We start from the raw sequence: 12,847 nt of genomic DNA, 5'->3' as shown, positions 1-12,847 counted from the left end.
CCCCTCACACCGCTGCCCGCCTCGGCCCGGCTGCGGGGCACAGCCCTGCGCGGGCGGCGGCGGTCGCCCGGCCGGCCGCCTGCCTCGGGCAGGGAAACACCGCTTAGAACCCAGCCCGGGAAGCCGAACCAGCCTGCCCTCTCCCCCACCGTGGGCAGGGCAGGGCGCACAGGCCAGGGCAGGGCGCACAGGCCAGGGCAGGCTGCCCGAGGCCCCAGGGGCTCTGGGGAAGCGTAGGCCCAGCAGTGCCGGGACAGGGCCCAGCGGGGACATGGGGACAGCATGGCAAAGAGAAGTAGGGGCTGAGTTTCTACACCGAAAAGTTGTACGGAGATTTTGATGTGAGAAATTCTTTGATGTAGAAACTCATCTCTGCCCCTTTTACAGAGTACTGCTTTGAAAAACATAGGCTGGGTCAGAGGAGATGTATTAAGGGATAGGAATTGTATCTTGTATTTAAAGACTTCATGTACCTTATATATTGAAGGGTGATTGGTCACATGCAAAGAGAGCTTCCACTGAAAGAGAATGTTTAAGTGGAGAAGGCCTTTTAGTAGAGACAGCAATGGCTGTGGTTTCTGCCCGAGCTGTGTAAGGGCCGCACTCCCATCATGAGACTCTGATCCCACAACATCAATAAAGCAATTAATCACTTGTGAAGGTAAAACAATCCCATACAGATCCTGGAGATCTTTTGTATTTATATGTATATGGCAACTTCACTTGTCTCTGAAATACTCATGTCACTGGGGTAAAGATGTTTTTTTTTTTTAAGAATTTGTTTACTACTTAATTGCAGACTACTATTAGCTCAGAAATTTTAAGTGAGCAGAAGGCAGCTGCTGAAACAATAACTTGACTGCAGTGTTAAGGTACTGTCTCGGTTTCTCAAATCTACTTGTGAAATTGTTTTAGGATTTTTAATTTCTCTTACACTAGCATTCTGAGGTTAAACACTCATTTTATAGCCTACCATTGGCACTTGCTCTCCCTATAGTTTTCCTCCCTGCTTCTCCCATTTTCCAAAACTTTACCATGACCTACTTTGAATAAATAGGTTATCTTACAGAGTGTAGGACTGAACAGCACATCTGGATTGGGAGCACTATTTCAATAAGTTTCCTTCAAATACATACACAGATTTATCTGTTCCAAAGCACCAGGCAGAGGAAACAGTCACTGCTTCCCCTTGAAAAGCACTGTCGGTGGCTTGCCCTGCAGCCTCCCTGAACAGGGGAGCTGAATGGGATGGCTGGCATCACATAGCCTTCACTTGGTATACATAGAGATGACAGATTGAGAGGAAGAAGTTAAAACCAGATCCACTGAAGCTGAGACACTGAACAGCGAGCTGCACAAGGCAAGTAGCAGGAGGTATCACTCATAGTACTAGGTTTCATGTCACATCTAACTCAGCTGCAGCCCGCCTCCCTTCACAACCTCAATGCCTTTAGCCTTGCTAGGCTCAGCATCTTATAACTAGCATTTACATATCTGCATCATCAGGGAATTTGTTTTGCTCTGAAAGACGGACCAACACAGAAGCACAACAGAAGATTTGAGACCTTTTCATAGCTCCCATGGAGTATTGTGGAATCTTACTGTTTATCACAACTAACAAAAACCAGCAAAAGCTTCCAGTCTAAACTGGCCGTTGTCAGTCAGATAACCCCCTTCTTAAAATGGATGGTCATGCTCGATGTTCAGGATCAGGATGGGTTCACAGCTGCCTCAGAACTCGTGGGAGGCCTGAAGCAAACCCTTTTTGCCTTGCTTTTCCAAAGTTTGCCATGTGTAAAATGTAGTAAGGATCCTTTCTTCTGCTTGACAATAAGATTGTAATAATATTTGGTTCCTCCACCTGCTCCTGTAATGCAAATCAATCATTTTCGTTATGCTAACCCACAAAGTTTTACTTCGTTTTCCCAGTTAGTGGAAAGCGTGTCTATGTGTCATAGTTCAGTCTCATATCCTAAAGTTATCAAGAGATATTCTGTCATATTTATTCATTATTTTTAATAATGGGAAAGCAAGTTGGAGTCTTTGGACTTTTATATTCCTACCCGCTACGCCTGAGATACCTAGACACAGTTCCTGCAGCCGAACAGTTTGAGAGTGAGATTGCGTAGCAGTCTCCAAATGCTCCAGCGACAAAACCAAGCTCTACTGAGCAGGCTTTTCTCCTACCCGCATGACGGAGCACGATTTTAGCTACTGTTAGATGCTAGCTCTGCAGCTGGGACACAACACAAATAAGTGACTCTACTACCCAGTAGCCTTGCTATCTATCACAGCTCTGTGCAGTAACTAGAGCATGGCAAAGGTTTTCTGTCTCTCACAGCCTGTTCAGGATGACTCATGAATGCAAAACAAACAAAGGTGCATTATGTCAGCAGGTACTGTATAATAGGCAGAGAAGACTCAAATGATTCAACTATTGTAACCATGCCGCCTGTCCATGAATCCCACAGAGACTGATTCTCCCTGGAGAGGAAGTTCTTCTTTTGCAACTTGTATTTTGTAGGTGGACTTACCCATATCAATGCCAGATTAAAGGACACACATTTATGGACTGAAAATGTTTATTTCTTCTTTGTTCTAGCTACAGTACAACAGAGCTGGTATATGGCTCTGGGATTACTGCTAAAGTACAGACTTTGTTTAGAGTTCAGCTATAGTTCACAGTGCCGTATATGTAACGCAAGCGAACACTTAAAACCCCTGGCCAAAAAATGGGAAGTTGCAGCTATTCAAAAATACCTGGTTTAGAACATGTGTCAGGGTGCTGCAGAGCAATCTTATTTCACTTTGGGAGATGGAGTTAATGTTGATAGAAATTAAGGTAGCTGTCTAGCACACAGAGATAAGCTTACTTTTATTTCTAAAAGGCATCTTACTGCCTATAATCAGAAATAAGAAACTCCAAGATCTTCTTTAGTTTATACACATATGTTTTCCTTTCCTCCTACGAGAGAACAGAGTCACTGTTGTCTGACCTCCTAAGCTGTGCACTTTTTAAGCTTAAAAAAATGCAGAATTCTCGAGTGGAACTGTAACTCTAAATCTGAAGCAAGCCTACGAGATGTTTTTAATGTTTGAGTCGTTTTCCCCCTTTAGAGATTCTGACTGTCCATTTCAGCATAGTTTCCTTAAAAGTATTTGTAACATTTACCATAGTTTGATGACACTTACTAGCAACCTTAAGACCTTCCATTTGATTTTAACAGGAAGATAAAATTCACAGTGCAGAGTAGCTAGTATAAGCTACCAAGAAATAATCTGAATTTACCTCTGGCTCTCCCAGATCACTACCAAGTCTTTGTCGACAGGCGTGCTAAAGCAGGAAGGAGAACTTTGAAGTCATAGTGTGGCAGAATGGGGAAAGAAATGAAGCTATGAAAAAATATCAAGAAAACATGGAGAAAGGTGGACTTCACAAGGATCTAAAAATGAAAAGAACATCATTCAATGTAAGGTCAAAAAGACAAGGAGGAGATACTCTTATTATTAATACAAGAGGTGTTGACACAAGCAGAAAATAGATGTGTCTATACCTAACCAAATGATCATTTATTTGGTAAAACAAAGACTTCATGAAATAATTGACAAAGGAGCTTCTTACAACAAGGAAAGAAAGATGTACAATCTGTTCCTGGATTATCAAAGATACACACACCAATTTGAAACGAAAGTCCATTTCTCTGAGTGGGATAGGTCTGCTGAAAAATCTGTGATGAGAACACAGCCCTAATTTTTAAGTCACTGTCGTGGTTTAGCCCCAGCCGGCAACTAAGCACCACGCAGCCGCTCGCTCACTCCCCCTCGGTGGGATGGGGAAGAGACTCAGAAGAGCAAAAGTAAGAAAACTTGAGGGTTGAGATAAAAACAGTTTAATAGGTAAAGCAAAAGCCGCGCACGCAAGCAAAGCAAAGCAAGGAATTAATTCACTACTTCCCAGGGTCAGGCAGGTGTTCAGCCATCTCCAGGAAAGCAGGGCTCCATCATGCGTAATGGTTGCTTGGGAAGACAAACGCCATCACTCCAAATGTCCCCCCCTTCCTTCTTCTTCCCCAGCTTTATATACTGAGCATGACACCATATGGTATGGGATATCCCTTTGGTCAGTTTGGATCAACTCTCCTGGCTGTGTCCCCTCCCAGCTTCTTCTGCACCTGGCAGAGCACGGGAAGCTGAAAAGTCCTTGACTGGTGCAGCAACAACTAAAGCATCTCTGTATTATCAACACTGTCTTCAGCACAAATCCAAAACATAGCCCCATACCAGCCACTATAAAGAAAATTAACTCTATCTCAACTGAAACCAGGACAGTCACGAAGTTACAGGAAGCACAGGTTTTCAAGCAGCCAGCAAAATCATCCCAAATTCTAATAGCACTAAGAGGATTTTAACCAACAGCTGTTGGGAAAGGATCTCTACCAAATGATAGGCTGGCTAGGAAGATATTGGAACACAAATGTTAAATTTTGATCCAGGATTTGGAAGAAAACAATGAAAGGAGAGGCTCTGGTAGATTTGATTTGAGCTAACAGAGAGGAACTGGTTGAAAATATGCAGAAGGTGGTCTGCATGAAGAATGAACATAAAGTGAATTAATGATCTTCAGCCAAAAAAAAGAGTCAGAGAAGAAAGCAGAAACTGACAATTTCAGAAAAGAGCTCTTCAGTAAATCCAGTTATTACAACATCCCAGGAAACCTAGTGCAGAAAGACAATTGTTTCCTTGCTTCAGGAAAAAAAAAAAATAGAGTTTCATCAGGAAACTGTTTCACTGTAGAGGAAGTCTAGTCTTCTACCTCACTTTTACTAGGAGTATCATAAGTCTTTAGTTTATCATGACCTTCAATTCAAAAAAGTAGCTTACAGGAGCTGAAAACTAGGACCAAGCTACTAAACACAGGCAGCATAACGCATTAAGACATAGACAAAGGCTGTGGTACAAAATTCAAAGTAATTATTGTAAGACATCAAAAGCAATTTTTTCCAGCTGCCAGAAGAATTGAAGTATTAGACCACTACTTAACACGAGAAAAGGACAAAACAGAAAAAACTTAAAATTATCTAAATATTTAATGCCTCTTTTTTTTTACATCATTCTTTCCTAAAAGAATCAGCTGTGACCAGGTGTCTATCATAATTAATAGCAAGGGCAGAGAGGTAAGCTCTTAGCTTTTAACAAGATAAAACAATGTTGGAGAATACTTAGGATAAGTCTGATCATAGCAAATGACTTGGCACAAAAGCCACGCTTACAGAGTAGGCTCATTAAATCTCTGCCATCAATAACTATTTTAAGAACTCAGGGGATGGACAAGTGACAAAAGACTGGGAAAAGGCCAAAATTATGTCCACTTCCAAGAAGATATGGGGGAGGAGGAAGGGCTGAAGAATTATGGACCAGTCTAAATTCATTTGTTTGAGAAAACAGAAGTACCAAAATTATTTTTAAAGATCTAGAAGATAACAGATGATTAAACAGTCAAGATGGATTTGCTGAGAACAAATTGAGTCAAGCAAATCTCATTTCCTCTTATGACAGTCCTGTGGACCAAGGCAAAACAATACATGTCATTCATCTTGATAGTAGAGAAGTTTTGGCATGGTCTCTCATCACATTCTCACAAGACAGATAAGGAAACCAAGTCCAGATGAAACTGGAAGATTGGACAAAGGGCTGGGTTCACTGTTAAATGGAAGGGTGCAGAGAACAGGAGAGCTACAAGTACCTACCCTCACTCCTATACTATTTAATAAATGACCGTGTAGAGACCACCCGTTAATTCCCAGACTGTACCCACTTCAGAGATGCTGTAAGAGTTACAAAATTTAAACAGATCTTGGCACAGGGAGGGCTACTTATAGGTGACCAGCTGCACAATTACAAGAGAAGGCAGAGCTCATATGAAGGGAGTGAGAAGTTACAGGAAATCACCAGCTGCATGTGACCATTCAGTCTGCCCTGGGTCTATGAACACCTGAAAAGTACTTGCGTAATAGACTGCAGGCTCTACAAAGGTATCCTCCAAAGGGATTAGAAAAGCATCTGGCGGAAGACAGACGTGCCTTCCAACAGGAGATAGTCTAGCTAGTTTATTATTTGCGAGCTTTTAAAAGTGCCTTCCAATATTGCAAATCTATGATTTTAACAAACTCGCTGTATGTATATACTCGGGTATATACCTCATGGTGAAAAACCGTGTGGTATGATTGATGTGGCTAAAATAACTGGTTAAGTCTGAAATTTATCAGCTCCTTTATGTGGTTCACCATAGACTGCACAAATTAATCATACCAGCATAAAAGATGTAGCAGCACAGGGCAGAGAACAAGGAGCCAGTAGTGCCACTTTTGGTAGCAGTAGTTCCTCAAGCAGAAAAACAGTACAACTATCAAGTCCCTGAACGCAAACATTTGTACTTTAAACACTTTCTTGGTCTCCTGCATCAGTTACTTTAACAGTAAAACCAGAAGAGTGTGTGGAAACTCTTCAAGACCAATGCCCAAAGGTGGCATGCACCCATGTAACCTAAAGGACATCTGGACCAATTCATACCTCGAGAGTGTTTTGGAAAAGTTTCTGGTGTTGCATCTCATTGAATTATGACAAGCAACAGAACAGCTGAATAGAAGCTGCTTATATGTAATACAACTATTTTTTGCATCAGGTCTAGATGAGCACTTAAAAAGTGTCACCTTCAATATGAAGGATTAATTTAGTTCTAGCATGATCTCAGACACCATCAAGAATAGCTGTCATCACACCAAACTGGGTCAGGCTGGGATGGAGTTAACATTCCTCATAGCAGCCCACATGGTGCTGTGCTTTGGGTTCATGCCTAGAACAGCGTTGCTAACACACCAGTGTTTCGGCTGTTGCTGAACCCTGCCTGCACAGCGTTGAAGCTTTCTTGCTTCTTCCCCCGGGGGCGGGCAAGGGGTTAAGAGCAGACACAGCCAGGAGAACTGACCCAAACTGACCGGAGGGATATTCCATACCACATGCCATTGTGCTCAGCAATAAAAAACTCAGGGAAAGGAGGACGAAGCGGAGACATTAATGGGCACAGCATTTATCTTTCCAAGGAACCTGTGTGGAGTCCTTGCTTTCCAGGAAGTGCCTGGACATCTGCCTGCTGATGGGAAGTGGTGAATGAAATCCTCTTTGTGCTTACTTTGCAGGAGCAGCATTTGCTTTCCCTGTTAAATCGTCGTCGTCTCAATCCGTGAGCCTTCTTCCCTTTCTTCTGTTTTCTCCCCATCCCATGGGAGAGGGGAATGGGCGAGAAGCTGGGTGGGTGCTTGGCTGCTGGCCGGGGTCAACCACACCACACACAGAGAGGAAACAAGTGACCACCATCTGCTGAACTGCTAGCCTGGGCAAAAAAATTAAGCTCTACACAATAGGGTTCTGCTGTTAGTTGGTTAATAACAAGATACATATGCAGAAACAGCCTAAGAACTAGTATTCAGGTAGGGTACACATAGCCTGTATGATCAAAATATATACTATAATCAAATTCCTTCAAAACATAACCCATCTAGAAGACTTCATTTGTTTTAATTACATGGACAGCTTGAAATATATATTTGATTCAATTGTGAAATTCATTTTGGATGAGGGAAAAAGCGACATCCTACAACATATTTTTTGTTTGCAATTCATCAGAAAATTCAATTTGTGCCAAAGATACAGTGTTTCAACATGAAAAAATAGCACACATTCTTTAAAAAATGTTTAAGATTAAAATCCCCACTTAAATGAAAAATGAAATTCAAGCTTAATTTATACGAGGCCTGCACTGCAATAACATCACTTAATTGAATAGCAGACATTATCAAGTCCCACTAAACAAGAAGCACAATTCGTCTTGTAACACCATAAAAAAAGCATTTGAAAGCATCTTTAAATCAAATATAATAGCACACATGAAATCTGTCTGTTAAGTGCTCAGTTATGTATCTGTGTCTCTTAAAACCTTATAAATGCTTGTATACAGTCATGTCAACTATTGAGCTAGATATAGGTGCATAAATGCACGTTCAGAACAAAGGGTTCGGATTTCCTGCTTTAATCCCAGCCACCATAGAGCAGCTCATGGAATTTCTCCCATAAGAACAAGCACTGACCCCTCTGCCACGATTCTTTCACACAGACGGAGACAGCACCAGCCACTAACTAGAAGTGTTCAGAAAACAGTCAACAGATTTGAAAGATACATTAAGATGTTTAGCCAGCCACAGACAAAATCATGTTACCAGCTGCTTTTCTAAGGCCATGGACCAAACTTCACTTTTAAGTTGCATCTATACAAGAATATTGACTGAGTCTGAGGAATAGTTAACATATTTCCTAAACAAGGCTGAGGAATAGTTAACACATTTCCTAAACAAATGATTACTCCTGCACACAGCCCACTTAATTACCTTTTTCCAACCACATTTGTAATGTGAATCAATTCTCAGATGCACTTTTAAAATTTCACTAACCTCTTCAGCCTTATCATTTCTGTTGTCTAACAGGGAACAGTTTGAGGAGAACATAGATTTTACCTACAGAAATTCAATCCCAAACTTGGTAAGGTTTCATTTGCATCACACTAGGATGCATGAATCGTGCTAGCGGTACCAAAACTTGTTCACGGTCCAAATTCTGAATGCCAAATCACTTACAATAAAATCCTTTTTCAAGTTAGGCAAGAGTTTTGTAGCAGAAAATTATTTAGAAAAGTGAGGAAAAAGTGCCTTACTTATTTTAAACTAAAACATTATCTCAAAAAGTAGAAGCTGGAATAATACTTTTTATGGCTTTCTGAAAAGTTTCAGCAATGGAGCTTTGACTCGGTGCTCAAGAATATATTTGAAAGTAGTGAGGAATCCAATTTCTCACTGCTTTGGCTGACTGAGGCCAAAGAATTTTGCAGAGTAATATGTGAGGAAAAACTAGACAGAATAATTGAAGAGGCACCATCAGCATCTTAAATTTGTCCACTAGAAAAATGCAAAGGTTTTAAGAAAAAACTTGTTAGCAACAAAACTGAGCTTGATGAACAGTAACACCTTAATTTTAATTTAAACTACAGATCAAAGCAAAAACATTGTTAATACAATCAACATCACAGTATTTCCACATCTGGTTCTTAAAGCAATCGGACTTGTTACAACATATGTAGCCTTTATATTCTTTAGGAACATTACCCACAACAATGACTACAAAACCTCCACACCTGACATGGGTTTGAAGGCCACTGGCTACACTGTTCACTGGGTGCCAACACAGTCATTACAGCTGAACAGGACAGGAACACATTTGCTGCATGTATTCGAGCTAACTGAAGCATTAAGTGATTAATATGGGCAACTTCATATCATCCTTTTATAGTTTTTTTAACCTCCCAGTATCAAAACCATTCTATAAACATTCACATTGGTCCAAACTTCCAAGAAGCTTCAGCCAATTCTCCTTTTTGTAAGCTATCCTCTTGCCCTCAAACAGAAGAGAAAGAATGTACTTTTGAAACGAGTAAAATTGCACAAACAGGCAAAATAAGAGAAATCTCTCTTAAGCAGAGACCTACATAAATGTAATGTTTACCTTGCAACAGGTAACACTGGAATATTGCTACAGTTGAAAAGTATGACATTTTAAATATTCACCCCCAAAAGATAATTATCTTCAAGTCAAACATTAAAAAAAAAAACACCAGGTTTAGAGGAACTAAACAAGTATTGCCTCTTTCACAGCCTGACAACTGTAACCAAGAATGTATTCAGAGTTAGTTTGTATTTGTTAATTCTAAGCAATCTAAATCATTCACATGCAAAAGAAATTTACACATCCACAACCTCCAACCCATGGCATTTTTTCAGCCATCATGATCCTGATTAAGGCCTCTCATAGTGTTTGTAGTCTCAGCTTCAACTAAATCCATCCCTAACAATCAGGAATAGTTTGGTGGAGGATGAGGTTCCTCTTGACTGCAACTCTTTGCAAGGCTGCCTGTCAGCAGGTAGGAAACCACAGATAATGAACGCTGCAAGGGGCATTTGATCTTACTGTTGGGAAGCAGAGCAAGCCTACCTACTCCAAGCCTTCCACAGCAGCTGCTCTCTGTTAATTCAGGAGCAACCTTCTCATCCTTGACATCTGAGTGCGTAATACAAAGGGAAAAGATCAACAACTATACCCAAGAAGGAAAGGCAAACTTTTACTTTAAGGGCTGGTAGTATTTCTTAGCAGCCACAGCTGTAATTCTAAGAAATGACACAATTCCACTTAAATATGCTTTTCCTAAACATTTGAATATTCATGTTCAGTCAATTATGATTTTCTTCAAGATCTTAATATGTCGCATGTAATTTTTTGTGGCTGCATATCCTGAATAACTAGGAGCCATACATAGTTAATTGACAGACTTGCCCATTGCATTTCTCAGTTTTAGACATTTCCCTCCCCCCTTCCATAGTTTCATTTTAACATGATTTTTGACAAAAACATTTTGCAAGTACACTTCAAAGTGAACTAGGTGCTCCAAAAATACTGACACCAACTTGCTTAGTATATTTGAATCAAAGTGTTGATTATATAAGTTCTAATGCCTTTATATATTCTATGCCACATTAAATGAACTGCCAAGAAGCACGATGCTCAATAGTGAACAAAGGCATGATGCTTCACAGTAATATCCTGGACAGGAAATGAAAGGCTATAGATACGCTGAGCTGTGAATCCTTGACTTTCACCGCATAAGACTCTTCTTATTAACTGATGAGAGATAGTACATTGACGATATTAAAAACAAAATCTATAGTGATTCAGCTCTCCAGTGTTTGCTCACAACTGGTGAGAGAAGTTTAATCAGGTCTCAAATTATTGTAACAGCTTGATTTATCTATTAAAGCCTTTTTGTATTGCTTGTATTTGCTTTAGATGGCACAAATAACATTTGTAAAAGTAAACTGCTCCAGAAGAAAAGAAAGCTCTGCCATATCCCACACATCAACTGCCTACAGATGAGAGGCATGTTCCACTCAGTAATAAACAGATATTCCCACTGCTCTTCATTACTCACAAAATATATATCAATGGCCTAACTGTTGTTAGTTATCCCCTCTATCTCATGTTCTTATATCAACCACCAGACAACTAGATTTTTTCTCTAAATATGATTTAATTAAAAACACTAAATCAGCTTTGATTTTTATTTTATATATGTACAATAGTTACCAAATAATGAATACACTGAATCAGTTATGTTAAATTTCACATAACATCAAAGGACATCAGCATGGCATGGAATAAACTCACACTGCCTTTTGCATATACAGAAAATGCATTAATGTTAATTGTGATCACTATTTTGGTTTGTGGTTTGTTTTTTATAACCTGCTTATTAATTCTCCAAATAGTTTTGCCATAAAAACAGTGTAAGTAGTTCATGGATCAGTTAATATATTAGCAAAGATAAACATTAGTAAAGTTTGCAAGAAATCAATTGCAAAGTTACATCAAGTGTAGGACTGAATGTATTTACATGAACATTACCTTCAGTTAGAAAAGTTTTGAAAAAGAGCCCAAGTTGGAGCTGTGCATTAATTTGGTCAAACTGATTCATATGAATGAACAGTCAAGTTTATTCTGATATTGAAAATATTACTATCCTTTTTAGTATTCACAAACATTTGTGTATATAGTGTGTGTATGTGTGTAAATATATATATGCATATATAAAGTGAAGATATGTTAATGTAAAAATATACTGTTCATCCACTCCCAATTACACAAAATTCAGTATTTGGACATTAAACTGTGTAAGTATAAATGTCCATTTCAAATCTACATTCAACCAGCAACAAATACTTAGAAGTATTTTTGTAAACATCTGAGATAGGGAAAACCCATTCATTTACAAAACGATCCTCCTTTAACACATCAGCATCTCTTCAGCTTGAAAATTTTGTACAGCAGCTTCAGCTGGCCTATTGTGAATCTGCTCAAATCAAAGAGCTCACACTGTCTTAGATCAATAGGTGTGAAAGCTCAGCAAATGCAGAATTTTCAAATTCATTCTTAATCACCATCCATTTCCAGTTCACCAGCAGAAAGAAAATGCACTTGGCTACAAAAATATTAAGGAATGTTATTGAAAACGAAAGGCTATTTTGGTAGAAGAAACTACAAAAATAGTTAAGTTGAGTCATGTTGTAAAGCTTTAATGCAAGAGCATTACAGTACAGATTTTCTTTCCAACCTTAAAGCTTAATCAACACCAAATTTAAATACCCATCTCTCAAGTGCTTGAAAAAAACGTGCTCAGTAAAAGTCTTTCTTCAGTTTAACCAACTGTAATTACGCAGGTGTCAGGCTCTGCGTCTCAGACATCTGCTGAGTGCTGTCTCTTGTTCCATTGGCAGCAATTACAGGTGTTGAGATACTCTGATACAACGATGTCGGACAACTCAACACAGCTCCACTTTCATCCTCGCCAGTATCTGAATCTGGTGTTACAGAACTGCTTTCTATCCCCAGGATCTCACTAACTGCTTGAGGCAATTCCTAGAAAGGAGGTGGGGAGGGGGGGAGAGAATATTTAAAATCACTGTAGTTAAATGAAAAAAGTTAACAACAAGGTCCCCCCGGTCCATCCCCCACCCCCAATAACTAGTCATTCATCTGAATTTAGCTGTACTGAAAGCATCTCTCCCAGCATTCGTTCCATTAAAGTTACCATTTTCTGTATCTGCTTTTTGAAGACAGCAAAGGGGACAGGCTCAGGAATCAATTCCTGATTAACAATATAATCTTCATTACAAAAATAAAAGTCTAAACTACT

The 12,847-nt window shown here is 39.6% G+C and overlaps 1 protein-coding gene across 2 annotated transcripts in view; it reads right to left on the bottom strand.

Moving 5' to 3' along the window:
• Window positions 1-11,165: 11,165 nt before the first annotated feature.
• TBC1D15 (TBC1 domain family member 15) overlaps window positions 11,166-12,847 on the bottom strand; it is a 37,248-nt gene continuing 35,566 nt past the window's right edge. For both annotated transcript variants that reach the window (XM_075495669.1, XM_075495677.1), the window contains exon 17: window positions 11,166-12,570. In XM_075495669.1, the coding sequence (XP_075351784.1) occupies window positions 12,364-12,570 (207 nt within the window). In that variant the 3' untranslated portion in view covers window positions 11,166-12,363. The remainder of the gene's footprint in view (window positions 12,571-12,847) is intronic.

Source organism: Mycteria americana, chromosome 1 (genome assembly GCF_035582795.1).
Source record: "Mycteria americana isolate JAX WOST 10 ecotype Jacksonville Zoo and Gardens chromosome 1, USCA_MyAme_1.0, whole genome shotgun sequence".
In the NCBI taxonomy this organism is placed as follows: Eukaryota; Metazoa; Chordata; class Aves; order Ciconiiformes; family Ciconiidae; genus Mycteria; species Mycteria americana.
Note: the sequence above shows the minus strand (reverse complement) of the source record. Positions and strands in the feature narration are given on the sequence as shown.